Below are 22,839 nucleotides of genomic sequence, written 5' to 3'. Positions count from 1 at the left end.
GTGCTTACACAAAATATATTTATAAGCTGTATAGTTAAAACAAAGCCTAAACTTAAATTAGAGGACAATAGTGCATCAATTTAGCTAATTTATTACCCTTATAGTTCTTTCTTCTAAATTTATAAGAAAATTATTACGGGATAACTTTTTTTTGTGTCTGAATACCAGAATATATTCTGCATCAGGACGTATTTCTAGTGGGTCAGAATTAAAATTACACCAAAAGATTGTAACATATTTTATTAGGAGGAACTGAAGGGATTTACCTATTAGGGAAGGAACTATTGCTTTCCCAGATTACCTACTTAACAATGTTTTCCCATCTGCCCAAGAAACTTTTCAGAGAACTACTCTGCTCTCTCCAGTTCTGCCTTGTATATGTCACAGATGCAAAAAACCAAATGAATTTTTTCACTCCTAGTCACATATACAGCAAGACCTTTGCATCCCCCATATATTTTTGATATTATTTTATTAAAGTAAGAAGTGAAATAGTCAAACCTGAGATACTCTCCTCCACAGAATGTTATACCACACTCAGTTGAATAATGCACATACAGATGATGTTTCAACAAGGCAGCTGTTGTTGATATTACAAACAAATCCACAGGTCCAGTAGATCAGGAAAGGGCATGATACTTTACCTTGAATTCATTTTCCTTGTCCTTGGTCCCTTTGTGAAATGGCCTGTCATATCGGAATCGCCAGATGTGATTTACTTTGTAAAAGCTCTTGATATTATCAGGAATGCCATCTCTCTGCAAGACTTCCTGGTTTTCTGGAATTGGTGTCACTGCATAGATCTGCAAATCTATATGTAAAGAGTTAAGGCTATCCCACTTTATTCAAATTAGCAAGGTATATTGACTCCTGAAGCATTACTGAAGAAAAATTCTTTAGAAAGTGCACATCTTGAAATGCTTCTATACTAATATTGGTTTGGGAAGGGAACCAGAGAGATATTTTGATCATTTGAGATTTCTTTGTACTGTTTCATTGAAAATTTCATCTTTCTTTTTGAAATACAGCTACTTACATGGAATAGTACATCAAGTAAAATTTAAATTTAATTAAATATATTCTTACACACACAATATGTCATGCCATGCTAACACAATGTTGTATTGTAAGAAGTTAAATTACTGTAACTTGAACTGCTACACCATTATCACAGTGGTGATAGTTCTGTAGGTACTTTTAGCTAAAGAAATGATGTAAATAACACATCAAGGAATTTTTAAATAGAACCAAAATTACACAAAGACCTTCCAAACACAATAGAGTGAACTGGAACAAAATGCAGGGGAATTCTCACCTACCATTTATTTCAGTGGAGGCACCATGTGACTGAAATTGGCTATAGGCGTACCTACATTTTTTAAAAGCATAGAAGATGTAAGTGCAGAGTATGGCTTTGTGATTATGTGGATACACTGTGCTTCTGCCTGAAAGATGGTCTCATCTGGCTGATTAGCATGTTGCATAGCAATGGCATGTGGGAACTCATTCAACATTCGCTGCTGGAATGCCTCCAGCCTTTCATAGTCATGTCCTCGGCAAACAAATTCCTTATTCTGAGTGGAATACGAAAACAAAAAGCAAGAGCAAGTTACATGAAAGTAATTGGAATCCAAACACACACTGTTAAATATAGATTTTCCAGGCAACTTTTGCATCATTTTAAGAAGGAAGAAATAAGAAAAAAGGCAAGAATAAAAATAAGGAATATAGGAAGAACAGAAGGAAGTTTTATCATATAAGTTAGAAGAAGGAAATCAGAAGAAGGAAATTTTATCATATAAGTTCTGTTTTATTCAAAAGTCTGGAAAAATGGAATAATTACACTTCAAAGTTTAATAAAATCTGAAGGGAGAAATTGTTCTAAGTGGATCAAAGTATGCAATTAACATGATATATCAGACTGTATAAAATATGTAACAGAAATACAACCCAACAAACAGTTAAGACAATGAAATGGGCTGGAAGTTGATTCCATGAGGAACTAAGAAACTTTGCTCTAATGTTATACAATTCTGTAAAAACACTGCATAATAAAATTGCAGAAGGCATTCAATTTGCCTTATCCTCTAAATGTTTATCAATTACCAGCCTGGAAAATTAAAATGAGCCAGTTTTTACGACACAAAGTAAAAGAATGCTCCTGGCATCAAATTCTGAGAGCCGAGACTTTCATGGGAATTGCTACAAAAAACCCCCAACTGTAACAGTATTATTGTTCAACTACAAATTAAAATGTGAAAGCTTTATTATGAAGTTTAGTCTTCATTCCTTCTACAGCAAACACAGCCAGACTTACAAACTGCTTTGTCATAAAAAAATTAAATCAAATGTATTAAGTTTGTCCTTGTTGGTGTCGCAAGCATAAATCTGTGCTGTGTATGTTTAACTTGAAAACTGAATAAGAAGATGCATAAGCAGTGAAAGACCTAAGGTTTGAAAGTACTGCACTACTGTGCAGCTTCTTCCACTGCTTTTACTCTATCAGTTGCTGTTTAGCAATCTAAACATTAAATTCTTTCTGATTAATATTTTCAAATTGGTTTATACAGAAGTTATATTCAGATGACTATTAGGTAATATCAAGAACTATCTTCCCATCAGACTCTTTTTGAGCACTTTTAAAGGGGAGAGTTTCATGCTACATCTACCAGTTAGAAATTGTCATTTTCCCCACCACTAAGGCAAAGACAAAGCAGGCTTTTTAGGCCTCCACCATATGGAGGAGGTTCCTTCATCACTTATTTCAATTACCACAGGAAGAGAAGCTTGGATTATGATTGCAGCTGCTCCATGAGTAAGATGGATTCTGTCCTCTTCCGAAGGTGACAGTCAATGCAGCTAAACTACTGCAGACTGTGGAAGAGGGGAACAGTGTAAACACCACTAACATTTTCAAGGGCACTCTGGAAACTTCAGATTTCCAGATTAATGATCAAGAGTAATAACTTTATTATTTGTCAGTTTTAGTACATTAATAATAAATGAAATTCAGCATGTGGAATTTCTAAGTCATTAAAAAAAAAAAAGGAACTTGGGAATGCAATTGTTTAAGTGCTAAATTGCTGATGATCCCACTACCAATGGATACTACTTCTGACAGTCTTTCTCTGAGCACCCACCAGCAGAAACAGAACAGGATAAAGGGAACAAACTACCATGAACCACTGGTCTGTGGAACAGTATAGGTGCATGGTTTCCAACATAAGCACGAATATTATGTTTATGTAGGACTCCAGAAGCCTAGCATTTGTCTTTTCATTAGTCAGGACCTTTTCTTAACCATGAAACATGAGGATAAAGAATTTCTCACAGGATAAGAATTTGTACATGGTATGAACAAATTTTAACACAGTGAAAGTGATTATGAATGTCAGTATTCCTCCATTCTGTTTATTTTCATTTCACTTACCCTCAAGAAGAATGGGAACTTCTTCCCATAGAAACCAACTCTGAAAAATTCTGGCTCCAAACGCTGTTGATCCATAATTTTATCATACAAAGATGCTTCCATCATCTGCGTGAGATTGAGAAGAAATGCAATTAGTCTTTTCTGAAAGTGTATTTTTACCATAAGATATCACAAAAAGGAGTGTATTTCAGGTCTGGGATACCAGAATTGCAATATATCTCTGAGCAACAGCTAGGACATCCAGAAGTTTCTGAATGCATCAAATTAAGTAATTATACCTCTTAGGGATCTGAAAGTTTCCAAGATTAAAAAAAGAAATCCTTTAAAATATGAAGTACCTATATTAAGGGAGTAAAATAGAAAGACAGTTTGAAATATATGACCCAGTAAACTGCTACTCATCCAAACACATGGCAGTAATGTGGTCAGTTAAATCGGCAAAGTCTCATTTCCATATTCAAGACAGTTTTGTCCAAACCATACCAGATTCCAGTGATTTAAGCATCAAACACGAGTTCCTTTAAAATGTCACAATAGCAATTAGCATAATTTTTGGTCAATACATCTGGTTTTTATTTCACTCAAAACACTGACACAAAGGGATCTTAATGCCAAAGTCCCCTTTTTCTGATGATATTTTCAGCAAAGTTTTTAATACTGTGGGAGAAAACCAAACACAGTCTTAGCCTTATTTTAGGTAATGCAGACAGTTTTTAATATGCATATGTTATCAACAGCTGCCTAATTATACTGCTATGAGAAATCCCCACATCTCCCTTTTTGGATTAACATTGGTGGCACAGATACAGTAAAAGGATATTTCAAACACAAAACACATTCAGAACAATTAATTAAACATGCATAAACTAATCATTTTATTCACATGATGATAGTCAGTTTGCTTTTGCTTATAGGATTCTGCCATTGACATATCTAAATATATATGGAATAAGCAGATAACAGGGAGTCCTGCCACATAGCTCTGTGTTGAGAATTTTGCATAATGTTGTTAAAGCAGCTCTGGATTAAGGGGACTTCACATAGTCCTAGCAGCAAGCGTCCTACAGGTACAGGAAATTTTAAAGGGAAGCTGCAATACAATATTGAATCCATCAGAAGCACATAAGAAAAGGGAAGACTGAATAATCTTTAAAATGGACTATCTGAAAGAATGAAAAACAGTGCTTAGAGTTCTAAAATGAAAGAAACAACAGGAAGACTGTACAAAGAAAGACTCATTTTTACTATATAATATTAAACAGACCATATTTTTAAGCAGTAAATTAAAGAAAAAAAGTAAAGGTGTACATTGCTTGTGGCAAGCTCTTTGCTTGCAATTACAACTGCGAAGAGATGCTGCTGCTTATAGTGAAGGACTGCACAGAGCACATTCCCTGGATAAACTGTAGGAAACTAATGAAAGCGAATTTGTAGTATTATTTTTATGCATAAGCATGCACACAAAAAGGATGCTGTACAAATATTGGAAGAACATTAATTTTATAATAAAATAAAGCAAAATGGTCTAGTGAAAGGTGTCTAGCAGGGGGGCTGGAACTAGATGATCCTTAAGGCTTCTAACCCAAACCATTCTATGAAGACAGGATTTTCTCATTTTTCTTTAAAAAGCTTGCACTCCTTTTCTATAATCCTTATTGTAGGAAAAAAACCCTCAGGGTAAAAAACAAGATTTGCAAACCTAAGGACCAATCTGTGGTAAATTCAATTTTCTAAGTATTATTTTATAACCAAAATTAAAAAGCTTTTGGATTCCTGATTGATGAAAAGTATTCAAGTACATTACCCTCATCTTGCTGAGGTTTCTGTAGTCATAGTAGCTCTCATACTGTTCTGCAATTTTCCTGCATAAGATAATGCCATTTTCCCAACACTGCAAGCAAGTAAAAGATGTTCAGTAATTCAAAGCAGCTGTTTGACAATTTGTGATTTATTTGTGGTCTGTTCTACCTATACAAGTCAAACTTCTTGCAACTGAAAATATTTGAACAAACTGTCCACTAAGCATACTGATAGTTTCTGAGTAATACTGATGAATTCTTTGAAGAATTAAAAATATATTTCGAGACTTATTTAATAAACTATTCTTTTTGGACTATGCACAAAATGTAAGTCATTGCAAGAGTGATGCACAACTCTTCTGACACTACATGAGATAGATTCAACACAGCATGATTTTTACATTTTAAAATTGTACTCTTAATACATCTTCCTTAATTTTAGTAGGTTGGAAAATACTTCATTGCACCAGGTAAGCTAAACTCTGTAATATAATTACAGAATTGTTTGAAAAACATGATAATCAACATTCATTTGGTTACACTGATTAGGCTTACATGGATTTTACACAAGCTACACAGAATTGTAATGCATTGCTTGTTTGTCAGCAGGACAAATCAACACTAAGTGTATAGAAAAGTTTAGACTACAGGATAATTACACTTGCTTCATTAGCATTATAAGGCTCATTTTCACCACCTTTAAAATGGGGAGAAATTATATCACCTTTTATAAAGTGCTTTGACTTGTGCAGCCAACTGCTACGCAAGTGAAAATTATTCTCATATATAAGTGGAGGATTTCTAGGACACAGCCACAGGATTAGAAGAAACCTACTGCATTGCTAAGTAACTGCTTAATCAGGCAAGGACAAACACTTCCCCTGAAAAATAAGAAAAGACTGCAACCCTGGCACTAATATCCTAAAATGAATGAACTACCCTTCCCAGATCCATTCAGTAAAATAGGACTATTTTACCTTTCCCCTATCAAAGTTTTGAATGATGGTCAGATGGAGACACTCCTTACGTTGCCACTCTGTTTGCATGGGGTAGCTGAGAAATTCCCTGAGCGGCCGATCAGACCACTCCAGCAGCTCATCGTACAGCAGGAGTGTGTAGGCAGCCTCTGCAAGACAAATTACAGCATGGCACTTATCAACACCAAACAAATAAACAAAGTACACAGAGATGTGAATGCTTTTCTTGAGATGTACCTTTTTTTATTTTGAGTGTTACACGGACGGTAGTGCTGGTTTTGGTTTGGGTTTATTATTTGGAATAATAAATTCAGCTTAAAATTTTCACGTACTATTTAAAGTGGAGTCACTGGGACAGTTCTCCTGGAGTCTGACAATATGAAGGAGACAGAAATTAAGTAACCATTATCTGCTTAGCCCCAGTCTTCCCTGCTGCTAAGGAGAAACTCTCAATGACACTGCTGTTTGAACAAAGGAACAGGGACTGGAGGATGAGGAACATCAATAGTGAAAGAGGAAAGAAGCCAAGACTGTGGACACAGTCCAAAAGAGATCAGGGCTGGGAAGAAAACAGGGAGGCAGATGTGTGCTTAATAGAATCCACTCCTTCCATAGAGAAATAAATCCCTGATAGCTGAGCCTTACCAGCTGGCCATAAGAAGCAATTTAGAATATTGCAATATTCTTCTCTTTTCAATTTTTAAAATTTTATTTAGTTTTTGGTTTTCCAGGAATCAAACCTGTTGTTGCTCTCTAGTCAGAGAGCTGTGTAGTAATCTTTACATCACAGTTGGTAGAAATTATCTGGGAATATAAAAATTATTATTGTTTTTATTTTGATTTCAGGAATTCCTCAGAAACAGTACACTAAAATAATATTAAATTAATCTTTTTATTGTAAAGTCAGACTTTGGCATATTACAAAACACCAGAATTACTACTGTCTATGACAATTCAATTTAATACAATTGAGCATAGGTATTATTGAATTCCAAGTTAGTATTCACCGTTTATATTTCCACTCACAGGACCACTTTGCATGAGTGAGTCAGTACAAAGATGTGCCATGTTCTAGAGATGTACTGCATTGGAGAAAGAAGTTCCCTACTGGACTTACTTTATTGCAGGTTTTATAGGTTGCACATAAGGCAAAAAAATAAAAATAAAGTACTAAAGTACTTTTTGTGCTAAGCTAAGTTTGCCCCAGACAACCATATCCTACTTCTGCCTCTGCCTCTGCCATATGAGTTCCCATTTGGCAACTTAAGCCAAATACTACAGTATTTTTTCTAGCAGTAGTGCTCCTCTACACGTCCAGCTAAGAACCTGTGGATCAAAAAACATCACTGCAGCAGATATTTGTGGGAGAGAGTGTTTTGAATCCCAGTGTTGTAAAATGCTAAGCACGGTGCAAACTGATGCTGTGCTGTGATACAGCCGTACAAGGGAGACCAGCTTGAGTTCCACAGACAACCTTAATTCTGGCATCACACAGCTCTCAGTCTGCTTGACTGGTAACCATCTTTGTGATAGTTTCAAGCTACATTTTTGTACTCAAGACATGAAGCACATCTATATACCAATTTTAAAAATCCTTGGAGTTGATAATAACAAATCATTCAAAATCATAAGGAAGCAAAAGACAGCAGAACATAAGTACATGCTCAGTATAGCTCATCTTGACCTTTCCTTTCTAAACTCCACATCTAAGTCCTTCACTTTAAAAAAATTTTGTCTGCCATAAAAATGTTGGCTTTTTAAAATTTTAATAAATTTATACGGAAGGTTTCTAAAATAAGAATGACCATACTGGATTAAAAGTCTGAAGGGTTCCTCTACCCAGCATTCCTATGTCTGGCAGTGGCCAACATAAAAATAACTAATAAAATACTGGTACCTCAGGGAGAGGTCTGTAACTACTGACTTGCACCAAAGCACTAAGGAGAGATAAACAGGGTTGACTTATGATGTGACAAATCCAATTTATACAGGAACTATTCAAAACACTAGACATTTCTAAGGTAGATAGGTAAAAAGACAGTCTCATTACAGTTCTCAGGTGACTTAGGGGACACAAGGAATCAGTGCATTTATGTGATTCAATCTCAAGAGAGGTATATTTATAGCTGTAATTGAGTGCTGTGGGAAGAAAGATTTGAAGTAATGTTTTGTATAAAAAGGACTTTTTTTTAAACAGAGCATTTTTAGAAACAATCCAGTAAATCATACTATGGAAAGGAAAGATAATTTCATCCCTAGGACGAAACTATGCAGTTAGCAAACTAATGCTGCAACATAAAGGAATGCTGCTGAAGTATCAAAATTTTTTCCTAACCCCAAGTTCTCTAGATCAGCTGATTTACAAAAGTCTGTGTTGTCTCTGATAAGGCAAGGCAATGGACTACACAAGTCTGTTTTCTAATCATGGGTGTGAGACAATTTTTCTTTAAGGCTCTCATAGCAAAAAAAAAAAAAAAAAAAAAAAAAAAGTGGTGATATCTACCACAGCAAAGAATGCAAAGAATCACACACATTGATAATAAACATATAGGAAATACAACAAAGTCCTGGAAATAAATTTTGAGCAAAATACTGCTTAAAATCAAAATGGATGGCAAAGCAATTTAAAAAATTACATTCATATTCCAGTTGGAGGTAAACTGGACACAGAATAGTACTCAATGCATAAAAGGAACTCAACACTTCTCAAAGAGTTACTAGGATCTATTATGTAAATGAATAGTTTGGCACAAAAGCCAGCTGTGGCAGAGAGACTTCTTGATAATCAAAACAGTCTTGTGACTCACTATTGCCAGGTCACATGAGGAAATTAAAATCTCTCTTTAACATATCCTGCTATCTAGTCTACATTTAAATCCATGAACTGCAAAGGGACTGTGGAAATGCCAAGTGAACAATCTTTCTTATGGATAACAGAAAAGCATACAATAGTACTGCAAATGTGATATGTGAAGCTTTAGAAAGACATCATAAAATTGCAATACTTGTCACAGGTTTTAGGGTCTCTACCTCATCATGAGTAAGTGATACGGACCTTCCTTTCTTTTTTTTTTAACCTAAAAATGAGGTTCTGAAACACAGCTGTGTAGAAACACATCCCCAAACAGATAGCCAGAAGCATTACAGGAAAGGGTATAGGCTCAGATACCACTAAATGAAATAATAAAAACTTCCTCTAGACTTTACTCCTTTTGGGTGAAAAATGACTGTATCACACATTTATTGCTAGTGTGTATCAATAGAAGTCATTTACCTTCAACATGGCTCAGAAAATAGTAGAGCTGTGGGGCTGAAAAAAGCTGTGTATTTTAAGAGACATCAATTAGGCAAGGAAACTCAGCTGTTGCCTGGGTTGGTATGTTCTGCACTGAGGATACAGATTACAGGTTTGCAAAAGACTGCAAACCACAGACCTAAATATCTTTTTCTAGCTTGTATTCAGTTACCTGTGAAGTTTTGTGCTTTCAGATGTAGGTCATAGAGCTTATGAATATAACGAATATACATCTCTTCCTTGTTCAGTTCAGTCTTGTAAAAATTCTGAAATAAAATTGAATTTTGTAATAAAATGCAGTAGTTAATAAATTTATGATAGTGGTTACAAATAAAAAACTTCAAACATAATACTCCAGAAATACATTCATAGCTTCGATTTCTGAACATTTAACTGCTATTTGTTGTTACATGGATAAAATATGGACTGCAACATCATAATTCTTAGTTCAAAACATTCATTATCTATTTACAAGCCCTGAAGCAATGTATGAAAAAGTTACAGGGAGAGAGGAGCACAACCCTACAGCACTGTTCACAAGTACTGCCACATTCACAATGGACATGCAGTTGAAGTCCTCCTGCTAGACATATTCAACATTCAGGATAATCTGCTTTGGTTAATAAAAATTTGTAGGCTAGAAGAGTCTAAGCCCTGGTTCTCATTAGCAATTAACAATTTCTGTTCTATTGTTTAAATCACTATTTTGAACTCTAAGCAGTTTTTTCTCCTAATGTACAGTATTCTTATTCTGTGCCACTGTTTCCTAAATTGAGTTATTATCAAGGAAAAAGGTGGGAGGAACACTATGAAAACATAAAAATAAAAAATTTATAGGGAAAATATTTTTCAAACTGATTTGAGAAAATGAAGCATTTGTTGTCTCTCTGTTGTGCAAGAGTATTAAAAATTTCTTTGAAGATTATTAGGATATGAAGTCCACCTTAGCCCGTATGAGTCATTGAAAATCCCACTAAAAAGTAATATGGTGTTTTGGGATTTTAAAATATTTTAGTTTTCTTTTTGTACAAATCTTGGATGATTTGCTAATAATAGATTAAAAACTCCTTAGGGATGAAAATAATCCAGGTGCTTTACAGAATTCAGATCATGCCAGATATTTTGACAGCAAGCCAGCTGCTTTATGGCTTCATAGTAAATATCATCCCTATTTAGAGCACTGTTTTCCTACTGAACAAATCCTTTGTTCTCTTATGTATAACTGCCACTTAGAAGTGATACCAAATTGTTTCACTGACGTCAAAAATGCAGAATTACAAGTCATCTTATTTTGTTTTTTTTTTCCTCTGGCTAAAAATACAGCTTTTCAAAAGATCCACCATGAAAATGGAAACTTTCCAAGATTAACAGAAGTCAACACACTTGTCAGTGGAAACTGGCCTAGAATCAAAACGCATCTTTAAAAAAAAATGCCATCTTTTTCATACTTATGATTTAGCACTGTTGGTTTGTTGTAATGATGATAACATGACAACAGGAGGTCTTGAGCAGCATTTCTATCTCTTCTACTGAGGAGAGAACAGCCTGCAGTATTTACAAGATATCCTATCTCCCATATTACATGCTGTAAGAAACAACTTGAATCAGTTATTGAGGAATAAAAGAAACAAGAAAAAACATGTAAGTTTTGTTGGGTTTGGGAGAGGAGGAAAGGTATGTTTGTTTCTATGAACTCAGAGACTAATTAAACTTGGAAAGTACTTTGGTGAAGTTTATCCAGTAGAAAGAGACTTGAAACTGATTAAAGCAGTACTGCAGACCTCAGAACCCAGCTATGAAATGACAAGACTAACTCCCTACTGTATCGATCTCAGCCTGAAAAAAAAACAATCAGTGACCCTAAGCATAATATATTCTGTCAAATTCCACTTAAATTGCAACAAGAAGCAAAGTATTTCCTATTCAAATGTGTATCTGCATAGTAGAAAATGCACAACTGATATCAAAAAGGGAAAGAAAAAGTATTATACAAACCAAAAGGCTAACAGTGCAGCCAATCTTTTTGCCATCCACTTCTCCCATTTTCATGCAGTCCCTAGAGCAGAAAGTAATGAAAGTCAAAAGGAATGATGTTTATCCTCTTACAGTGAGGCACACCTCAGAAAACAGACATATTTGACTTGGCAAGCTGACTGAAATTATGGCATTTGGGTGAACAGAGGACCTAAGTGGCTAAGGGATTTCATGCCTCCTTTTGTAGTACATTGAACACCTCAGTTGTCAAGAAAGTCAATGTTTTCTTTCTGTCTTTGTCATTACTATATGAACTTTTTTTATAACACAGATAAAAATAGCCAGTATAACCATGCTAAAATAAAAGAATAACAGGCAGACATCACCATGTAGTCACTAAAAGAAATTTAACATAACTGTAAAACATTCTTGCATACATGAGCTGAACAATTGCCCCAAATACTCTCATAACTAACAGAACACCACTGTTTTGAAAGATTGGGTGTCCCGGAGGTTGTAATCCAACAAATCCCTGAAGAAAAACAGTGGTGCCATGCTTCTAGAAATTAAGAGTTCAGTCTCTGTTGATGAAATAGCTTTCCTTATAAACTATCAGTGATGATAGCAAGTGGAGTACTAGGTCTCACCATGTGTCCCTATGGAATCAGAGAGAAAACCTTACACTTGAGCTCTAGAAAGTGCTACAGCTGCTGGCAATAAGGAGGACTAAGCTGAAATCTGAAGCCTCTACACAGGCTCACAATTGACTGGGAAAATTGCTTTTAGTCTCACACTCCTGAAAGAGACTACGTGCCTCTCATTTCTCTCTCCTTTGATCGTGTGGTAGAGTCAGATGTGAGGTGTTCACCCAGAGATCATGTCTTTGTATACATACTTACTGTGCCAGCTGACACTACAACTAAGCATGATTGACACAGTGATAAGAATTTTACATATTGTGTAAAACAACTGTCAGGTGATTAGTACTGAGCTCTGTGTCTTCAGACAGACTTGAGTCACTAACCTACTGCCAGAAGTTACTACAATCCCCGACAGGAAACTCATACATGCTATGGGATTTTTACACCATGGGGAGACTACTTGGTTGTTTTCATCCTGCCAGTTACATTTTCCTGATGACTAAGCAGCTGCTGTCAGAGATCCTGAGCACTTACACCTGATGTATCCATGTATCCATGTGCAGTCACTGTTTGAGCAAGATAACCATATTTGTTTCCTAATATTTCAAAGGTGACAAGCCTACTGCTAAATTGTGATAATCACTCACCTGTAGTCCAGGAGCCTCTCCATGAGGCGAGTCACAGTAGCAATTAATGAAACACCACTTTCCCTCCATGTTTCCCTCTCAATTTTCTTCAGCAGACTGAAAAAAGAGCCAGAAAAATTTCACTGTTTATTTTTAACTGTTACTATGACAACCTCTCTGCTTTTACCAGTATCTTAATACCTTAGCAACATCTTTGATAGTTAGATTTTCTTTTACAAACACCCTCCCAAGAAGCACAATTTGCAAACAGTGTCTTACCTAGGATAAGGACCAAAAAGTGGAATTCTAGTCCAGGAAGCATTGACAAAACAAACGATTTTTGTATTAGCTGAGTCAGATTAAAATATATGAAATACCTAATTTTCAGAATATATTTATATCCCAAAGACTTAACACACCTCATCCATAAAATTTATATATTTACTTCACATTGATATGTTAGAAAATGCAGAATTTAAAGGTGTTCCTAGAAAAGAATATTCATCAGCTCAATATACCTTCTCAATTTTTTTAACAAATTTTTCATTCTCTCCTCTCTTCTCTAATACTTCAATATGCATGAAATTTAAGAATAGAGGAGGGATTTTACTAACATGATTCCCTCTCTTCACTTAACATTTCTTTCTGAGAACATACTATCAATGCACATGTACAATTCCATTAGCTTAATGTGCCATAAGATTCTTTTATTAAAAACTGTTTTGCTGAGTTCTTACACCAATGTAAATGCAGATTACACACTGAAATGGAAAGATTTCCAAATGTTAATGTAAGTGGAGCTGTCAGTAAAACTATACTTAATATAATTTTATTATTATTCTTAGTATAATTCTGCTACAGGCCTCTGATTTTCACTGCTTATCAATTTATTTATTAATCATTTAGGCATGAATTTCCCATATTTTCACTATAAGAATGAGCAAGGAAATATTTATAAACAGATCTGTGTTACTTTTATGCTTTGGTAAAGGAGCTTAGGTGGATGTCACATCCATGGAGAGATATTTCAGCAGTCTCCCTGAAAATGTACTCAGTTATGGTTTATTTAGAAGCCTCTGAAAATTACCACATCCATACACTTAGAGGCTTTAGAGAGTTGTTAACAGCATCTCTGAACCTTCCTTCTGCAGTGGGCAAGCTGTCAGCTCCACTGACCTTCATCTACCCTGAGCATGCTCAGTCCCTCTCCTACGTCCAAATTTCAAACATGTAATAGCACTCAGGAACTCCTACATGCCAACTGCACCAGCTATACACTCCAGCTCTGCTCCTTACAGACTCAGGGATGTCACAGATGCAATTCTCCAAACGAATTTGACCTAAATGTAGCTGTGCTCTGCTGGAAGTGAGGAGGAAATACTGATCTTCATCCTGCACCCTTGCATGCATCTTAAACTCACCTCTTCAGGAGGCAATCAGATGTCTTTCCCTCACAATCAGAGACTATCAGGCTATCTGTCATTGCTAGCAGGCAGATGACAAGGCTATCATTAACCAGAAAATGCTGAAGCACTAAGCTGGCATCTCTGTTTTCCATACAGAATACACAGGCTACCTTAATTTGCTTTTGAACCCCTTATGTTCCTTCTAATACAAGCATTTGTGTCTTATAAGAAATAAGAGTAGCGTCTGTCACATTATTAAACCTTGATTAGTGCAGTGATTTTTCCTTTCTACTTCCTTTTAACCCTATATTAAAAAGGAACATTTCAACCTAGATTCAACAAAATAATTACCTATAGTTCCTGTAGAAAAACAATAGAAGTCTGACTTCTCTATCAAAACAGATTGTTCTTATCTGCATTTGACTTACGCATTTTCTTTAAAATTGCACTAGCATGTTCATTATAAACAGACAATTTCTAATAATGGGTTGAGTAGATACATTCAAAGTATGTATTCAAACTGACATCAATGTCGTCAGTTTAAAAAATTTTTGACTTGCCTTCTGTTGCATGTCTCCCTCTTCCCACCACACATTTCCACACAATGCAGAGAACAAACACTGAGAATGAAAAAGCTACTCAAATGTATCCTGACTAAATCTAGGTGGAACTGAATCCCCGTTCTTACAGATCCCAAAGCATAGCCAAGATGCTTGGCTATCTTGTACAAAGCACTAAGGGGGTTAAACAACATAAAGAAGCAATAAAAATGTTTCTGTCTATTCATGCTACTATAGCCCAACACCTGGGCTCACCCGAACAATTACAGTTTGCTTTGTTTTTTTTGGTGGTGGTGGGTCAATTATTTTTAATCTTGGGTACCCCAAGAGTAAGAAAATGGTGACCCAGAACACCAGAGTTCTCCAGGGACAAACACCAGGCTTAGAACAATGATCAGGCTAGACGAGTCATTTAATTAATGGATTTTGGATGCCTAAAGCTCAGACTTATTCAGACTTTTAGCTCACAGGCAGCTAATCCTAGAGGTGCCTTAAAACATCCGGATGCCTGCTTTGGAGTACAAAGACCTCACTATAGCCAGAGGTTCCCTGAACGAGTCATAAAGGCTCTCAAAAGACTCACTCCAGACAGAGTCTAATGGTCTGGGCAGTGCTGAATTCAGTCATGCATTTGGGGAAGAAATTAAGATGACTGAAGGCAGCATAGGAAAGGTAGCAGTCATCACTTTTTATATAATAGCTTCATAGCTAGAGAAATCACCCAGAAACTGGCAGAACTCAGTAATAAATGCCTGCCCAGCTGAACGTCAGCTACAATCTCTTCAAAGAGAAGTCTCACTGCCAGGCCCCTAGCAGGACTCATTAGTCCAGGTTCTGTGCTTCAGTAATGTGGCCACCTAACTTCCAAATCTGGAATGGCTTGTCTTAGGCCAAACTGAAATACAGCTACAGGAGTAATAAACTGGCAGCATCCATCGGATTCAGAAGAAAGAGCTACTTGAGTATATAACTTGGCTTCTGAGGATTTAATTTTAACCAGCAACTGTTTAATAAAGTGAAATCATTCTTTTCCCTGAGCTAATTAACTCAGGAGTTCAACTGCAGTATTACAGTGTAAATGTAGATCAGAACAGCTTTCATACCATAGTTACAATAGATACCAATTGCAGCATCTAGTTTCTCATAATAACAAAATGCTCACTACTTCATGCTTTGCAGGTCCTTCAAATGACATCAGGAGCTAATCAGTGAATAGTCACATTCAAGTCCCTAAAAAGACATTGATTCAAAATAAACAGCAGTCACCTTCCCCCTACTTTCTGTCTTTTTATTTGACATAGATAATTCCATTGTAGGCAGTAAATTCTAAGCACATAGTATTTTAGCTATCTCCAGAGATGCTTATAATTTATCCTTGAAAACAGATGTTCAGAGGAAAGATGCAGTGATTGTATCTGGGAAAAAAAAGCAGTTAACGTGGGAGTCAAGAGATTTAAATTCATCTTCCAATTCAGACAAAATAAACAGAAAGCATGACAAAACCTGAAAGTGTCACACCCACTGCAGTTCCCAGGCTGTATTCGAAGTAGGTGTGTGCATCCCCTTGGCTCCCAGTGATACCTATCAAAATTAATCACGCCTAATCTTCAGAAAGTTCAGGTAATATTGTAGCATTTGCTTTCATGAAAGACTAGAAAACCACTGCTTGCTGTAAAACTGTATTACTATTTCAGTTTTTAGGCACCTGCTGCATCTCCGCCACTTCAGCCTACACAAGTCTGCTTTCTTGCACTGTGTACAGACACCCTAATATTGCCGTGTAAAGATCCTCTAAAATTGCTTAGTTTAAATTACCCATGGAAGAAATAAAGAAACCCCAAAATCTCAGGCTGACCCCGTCTCTTGCAGTCAACTCCCTAAACTGTCCATCTGATTGTCATCATTTTTCTTCACATACCCTAGAACAATATGTCATCCTCCATTTTAGAATTAGTATCCTCTACAGGCTCTCCTCTTGAGAGGTGGTAATGCATATAGTCAAATCAAAGTAAAAAACTAATTGTAACTACTACCTTTTTTGTTAGCTGGGAGTGAACTCAAGCAGTTACTCTGAAATTTCCCAAAGAGTTTAGTTTTAACTTCTGTTATACCATGACAGAAACCACAAGTATCCTGATGCTGTGAGACATTTTGCAATTTAAATTACCATGGCTATGTCTTCGGCATTTAGATTTATAAAAGGCTCTCAACATTTTTCACTGTACAATGTTTAACATTCCCCAGCTAAAATCTTACTCAAAACCATAAAAAAATTAGGAACTTTGTTTGATACCAGTATGCTTTCTTATAGAATTTTAAGTTATTTCAGTGATAGACACACTGATGTATTTTGCATAGGCATCATTTTATAATTAGAGCTTTTCCTTTAATGACTTAATATTACAGGTAGAATACTGTATTACTAAAATATTGAAAATATCTTACCTTTTATTATCTTTATGCAGATTATGAAAACATCATGAATAATTACAGGAAAGCTCTGCTTTAGCATACTGAACGGCTATTTGCTATTATTAATTCAATTCCATACTATTCTGCCTAATCTCTCTACCCACTTTTGCTTCTATACATGATAAATATTTAGGAACTCTATTTTTTTAACTCAGTACAATTACAGATTATTGTGTGTTTGCTATTTTCAGACACCAAGACCTGAATCTTGTTCTTTAACCAAAGACAAGAGAGCCAAAAATAATACTTAAAGAAGAAGGAATGATTAAGAAACTATATAAACAGGAAAAAAAAGTCATGTTATTTAGTAATACTGAAGAAAACATAGCAGCTTAGAATCCTGAAGAGGAACAGTACATTTCCTACTAAAATAAACACATCAGAAATAAGTGAAATCTTTCACTTTGGTGGAATTGAGCTCTGAGAAACAACAGAGACAGAGTCCAGTTCGTTATTTTGTACCTGTACTCTGTGACAATCATTTATTTCAGTCAGGGAATAATTTATGGGCAACATTAGGGACTTCAGCATTATCATTTGCTTCTCCTACTAGACTTAAGTGACATGTCACGAAAAAACACTAAAAGCTTGGCCAGTAATTTATAAAAGAAAATTAAAAGAAATAATGTTATCAGAATAAACACAATTGCTTACATCAAACAATAAATCAACAGGTGACATTACTCAGAGGAGTACAAGTTTGTAGCAATAGAAAATCACTTATTAAACACTTTTTGTTGAATTGTCATGCCTTGTTTTCAAAATGCTCCATCTAAGCTCTACTTGCACCCTATGAAATTAGGAAGCATTTCTTGCTTTTCTGATTTTAAAATTAGTAGGTAGAGAAAGAAAATGTTCTGTGATATAACAGATTTAGCCTTTCCCAATTATATAGGCATGCAGGAAGTACTGCCAGACTTTACAGATGCTATACAACACCACGAAATGTTTTATTCTTCAGATTTTAAGGAAACAAAAAAAAGAAAAGAAAAAATGAGCATCACAACTGGTTTAAGCATTACTTCTCTACAATGACATTAGCATCTGATACAACCAACTGAACTCAAGGAATTATAAGATAAACATATTACTCACATACTGTTGAAGAGTTCTCGGTATGTTTCATCACCTTTACCTTCTGACATTAGGCTGTCCAGTTTGTCAATCAGCTTTGCTTCCACCTGCAACATATAAGTGTGGTGTAAACAGCTTCTTTTCCTTTAATGAGATTAGAGAAAATGGAGGGAAGATCTAGTTTTATGTAAGGGACTTTGCTAAATGAATATTTTAGAATTATTGGTCAATCATGTGATAAGTCACTTCATCTCTTTGAAGCTGTTATCATTCCCGAGGTTTGTGAGGCTTTCTTTTTTTTTTGGTGGGTTTTCTTTTTTTTTTTTTTTTTTGAGGGAGGGAGCTAATTTAAATTGAGCAACGTGACTTTAAAACTACAGGCTGAGTAGCATTTGCTGCTGCTAAGGCAGCTATCTATTTATGGAGTCAGAGGAAAAGCACACAGCCCAAATAAATTGCCTGAATTCTCACTGCAAGGCTGTAAGCACAAGCTATTTTCTTAGACTTAAGTAAAAATATCATCTTTTGTGACCTGCACCCCATTCTTTATAACTTAATATTCATAAATGCCTGCACCATTCAGAATACTTGAGAGCTCAGACTCTCCCAACCCTCTCACCTGCCACTGTATTTCATTAGAAATCAAATTTGCTGGACTTAGATATTAGCTATCAAAGAAACTTGTGGTTAAGAAAATCTGGTGGTTAATGATTCTTCCAATGCATGTTTTTAAGTGTATTGATTATAAGAAATATAGAGCTGATGCTACACTGTGTATTCACATTTAAAACCTCCTTTTTAACAGTAATATATTAACTATCCCAAATCTAGGGGAGAAACCAAGCTGTTGTCTTATTTTATTACAGAATAAATCTATTACAATTTACACTTAAACCCAAGCTGAAAACACAGAGAAGCAGAACAAGTGGATTGTTTTCTTTCTCACTCCTTGTTAACATTTCTGCGGTAATTTTTAAAAATAAGCTTATATATTGATAGTGAAAACTACCTACTTACATCACATGCACTCCTCTGTTCTTAATAGTTTGTTTTGTGTTTTGGATGCAGCTCCCACCCTAAGCATTATGATTACCTGGGAGTAATTAAAATGTTTCTACTTTCCTTCATTTTGAAGCCTCAGGAAGGAGGGCACTGAGAATGGTTTGAGGCAGTCTGAAAGAACTGAGTGGGAGCTGTGGGAGCAGATGGCACTCTTGGTCGTTCCTTCCTAGCCCATTAAGAAAGTGTCTGAGCAACAAGAATGCTTGGATCTTTACTGAAGAAGAACATCTGATCTTTTTCCATAGTAACCAGAAGGGAAGCTGGTTGAATCCTATCTAACCAGCAGTCTGTACTACTGTAAGGCAGAGCTGAAAAATCACCACAACAACCTTGTTGAAAACAGCTCAAGTTTTGTTCTTCACTTCAGCAGGCCATGGATTTTATCCTTCATTGTACAAAACTAACATGATAGTATTAGCTGGAGAACCTTACTAGCCCTGCAAAGAGTAAAAAGGGAAAACCCTTGTAATCCCTCTCCAACAGCAGAGTTGTGGATACCTTCTCCACCCTGAACCACCAATGGAGCTCCAGGTTCAAGTCCACTAGGACTCTATGAAATGCTTGGTATTCAGTCCTGTTTTATAAACAGCTTCACACAAAGTACCTGCTTAAAGTTGCCACTTCTCCTTTGCTCCCAATCCATCATGTCATGGAAAATAGGAATCATTACATTCCTCAGGTCTGGCTGAGGGATCAAGGTCACTTCCAGGAAGGGGCCAATCAGTGCTGGAATAAAGTGAAGCTTGTGTTCCCCTAAAATGAAAATGAACATAAACTTGAATGTGAATTGGATATCCTCTGCATTATCAAGCAATCCAAATGCTATCTGAAGAATGAAAAAGTAGCATTCCAAATGTCTACAGATTTTTTTAAAAATCACATGTCCATCACAGCACAGGCTATTTCTTAAGCCCAAAAAGTGCAAGCTACAGACAATACAAGAATATAAGGCGAACATAATTTATCAGATTTTATTACGCAATACTGAGTTCAGAAGTGACAGTGGGTTAGCTGTATGTGAAGTTAATCCTCCAGCAAAAGAACAAAGACAGACAAAGCACTCTCTAGGCATTTCATTTATATTTCACAGGGATAATTTGGTTTCTAAGCTCTACATCCTTGTGTTTACAAAATGGCTAACTGCCTGATATTCTGTGTTCATCAGAAAGAGGTAAGTACTTTGATTTTTACCTATCTTTAGTTTTGCAAGTATAGAAATGGAAATATGTGTTTCAATTGCAGGAAAAGGAAGGTATGACTCAGCTGTTCTCAAAACAACTTGCTTGAAAATCAATGCTGAAACATCTTCTATTATGTCACCACATTCCACTTAACAGAAAATGAAGTTCTTGTCAGAAAAGCTAGAAATGGCATACAGTAAAGACTGACCATTCAGTTTCAGTTTTCCACAAGTAAGACTTCTGACATCCTCAAAATTAAGGGATTATGAATCAGGATGCATTGATTTTCCAAGATAGGAATTAATTTACGTCCAGCCTACCTCTGGATATTCTAGTGGGCATTCAGCCCTGCTTGCTGCCCTGTTCAGTGCCTGAGTTTGTGCAAAGGAGAACAAGAACTTTCCCTTTCTGGAAACATCCTAGAATGCTTATCCATATGAAAGCAAGGTGACTGTACAAGGACCAAGCCTTACGACGACTCTTACTGCTACAAGAATTGTAAAATGCTGTAACACCATAAACATCCTGACTATAGTATTTAATTGGACACATTACAAGATGAGATCCATATTGTGTCCAACAAAACTCACCCCTACTGAAAGGAATCACTTGCCTGCATCCCAGGTTTCCCTTCAGCAGAAAACAACATGCGTGGGACGGTGATGCACACTAAGGTGTGCGTGCAGGAAGGAGATGGGACCTGGGAGTGGATCCTTGACATACCAGTTTTGAAATACCCATAATGTATCCATGTAATTTAGAGGGATGTCTTAGTGAGTAAGCAATACTAAATATTGTAAATAAGTAAAATATGCTACTTATCAGACATTAACAAGATATTAGTAAGAAAATATTTCTTATTTTGAACATGTCTCTCTCTAGTACAGGCTGATCTGAAAGACAGTTTTTTGCAACTTCACATCTTGCTGGGGAAAAGATTGATAGAACTGAAATGACAGTATCTCAGAAATCACATCAACAGAAATCTCATCATCTGATGATGGTTCCTGTATCTTTAATAAGCCTTCTGATGAAGTAAATATTGAATAACTGAAATACAAAGATGACAAATGTAGCATCCAAATCTTCTACTCACTTTTTATTTTTTTCCCACACAACATTTAACTGCATTTCTCTGACACTCATACTTTCAAACAGTTTGCACAGTTAAAAATATAAATGTGTTCCTAAGTTAATATTCAAGCATGTATTTTTTCCTTGTTGACCAATGTGTTGTTTATACATTAGTCACTGACTTGTTTATGCCTTTATATTTTAGTGCAAATAAGACTTCAGAGAAGACTTGATGCAAACCCAGCATCTCAGGAGAGCTTCAGAATTAAGACATGTCTTGTCCTTAAACTATTTGACAACATGACTAAAAATAAGAACATGAGTAGATTTCAAGGCATAATAATTTTGCCCAAAAAGAGTAGTACTTTCTTTCTTCATTTTCTCTGATAGTATTCTCTCAGTTTCTGTGAAGAAATAGGGATAGGTCAGATACAGTATCAAGGCTTAGAAAGCTGAGTTGAGCTATAAAGAAGAAACTACAGATGACAAGCTTTTTCCTAAACTTGAATCAAGACTTCATACCTTGAACGTAATTATCAACAACTCCTCTATCCCTGGGAAATATATATAATAGCTGAAGAACTAATAATTTGCTTTCATTTTATGAGTTACTGATGATGTGTTTAATCACTTACCTAAATTTTGCCACATACTGAAGATTTCACATCCCATTGTTACCCGCATGTCGCCATATCTGCAGTGTATTAAAAAATAAAGCAAAAAAGTGAAAGATAATTTAAGAAAATCAAGTTCATATGCCATTCTGTGACATTATTAAATGAAATGTCTCATTTTTAGTCCAGAAAAAACAACTTTGAAAGTGCTGGTTTCTTCCAGGCTTTTGCTCTTTCAATCATACCTAGCTAAAACAGGATTCCTAAACCCAGGTTTATTCAAAATATTGCCAAAATGCTACACGTCAGTAATACAGCTGTGAAGTAAAACCTATTTTTTGCCTTAACGTGCTCCAGTTCTCTCTCTGAGAACAAATAGTTTTGTTCTAACTTAAAGAAATACAATTAATTCATACAGACAATAGTGCAGTGCCCAGCAGAAACACCTGAACAAGTGTGAGTTGACTCATGCATTCACCAGCAATGAGCGGCTGTTTCGCTCCCAGTGTCTGAACCACTGGAGGCACTCACATGAAGGCTATTGGCTCTGAAGACCTGTACAAAGGGCCAGAACCAACTCTTGTTCTAGTCAGTGGACATACTGATATGTTTTTCTTTTGGTGGGTCCTCTTGCAACCTCCAATGTCTTGCATC

The 22,839-nt window shown here is 35.8% G+C and overlaps 1 protein-coding gene across 5 annotated transcripts in view; it reads right to left on the bottom strand.

Moving 5' to 3' along the window:
• Positions 1-22,839, bottom strand: part of DOCK4 (dedicator of cytokinesis 4) — a 230,487-nt gene that overhangs the window by 22,747 nt on the left and 184,901 nt on the right. For all 5 annotated transcript variants that reach the window (XM_068997410.1, XM_068997418.1, XM_068997428.1 and 2 more), the window contains 11 exons: positions 22,207-22,265; positions 19,921-20,069; positions 18,276-18,361; positions 12,764-12,859; positions 11,497-11,557; positions 9,674-9,767; positions 6,207-6,355; positions 5,235-5,321; positions 3,431-3,535; positions 1,433-1,574; positions 645-811 (listed from right to left, as the gene is read on the bottom strand). In XM_068997410.1, coding sequence (XP_068853511.1) covers positions 645-811; positions 1,433-1,574; positions 3,431-3,535; positions 5,235-5,321; positions 6,207-6,355; positions 9,674-9,767; positions 11,497-11,557; positions 12,764-12,859; positions 18,276-18,361; positions 19,921-20,069; positions 22,207-22,265 — 1,195 coding nt within the window. The remainder of the gene's footprint in view (positions 1-644; positions 812-1,432; positions 1,575-3,430; positions 3,536-5,234; positions 5,322-6,206; positions 6,356-9,673; positions 9,768-11,496; positions 11,558-12,763; positions 12,860-18,275; positions 18,362-19,920; positions 20,070-22,206; positions 22,266-22,839) is intronic.

This window comes from Aphelocoma coerulescens, chromosome 1A, assembly GCF_041296385.1.
Source record: "Aphelocoma coerulescens isolate FSJ_1873_10779 chromosome 1A, UR_Acoe_1.0, whole genome shotgun sequence".
NCBI classification, from domain to species: Eukaryota; Metazoa; Chordata; class Aves; order Passeriformes; family Corvidae; genus Aphelocoma; species Aphelocoma coerulescens.
This window is presented reverse-complemented; position numbering and strand designations above follow the sequence as displayed.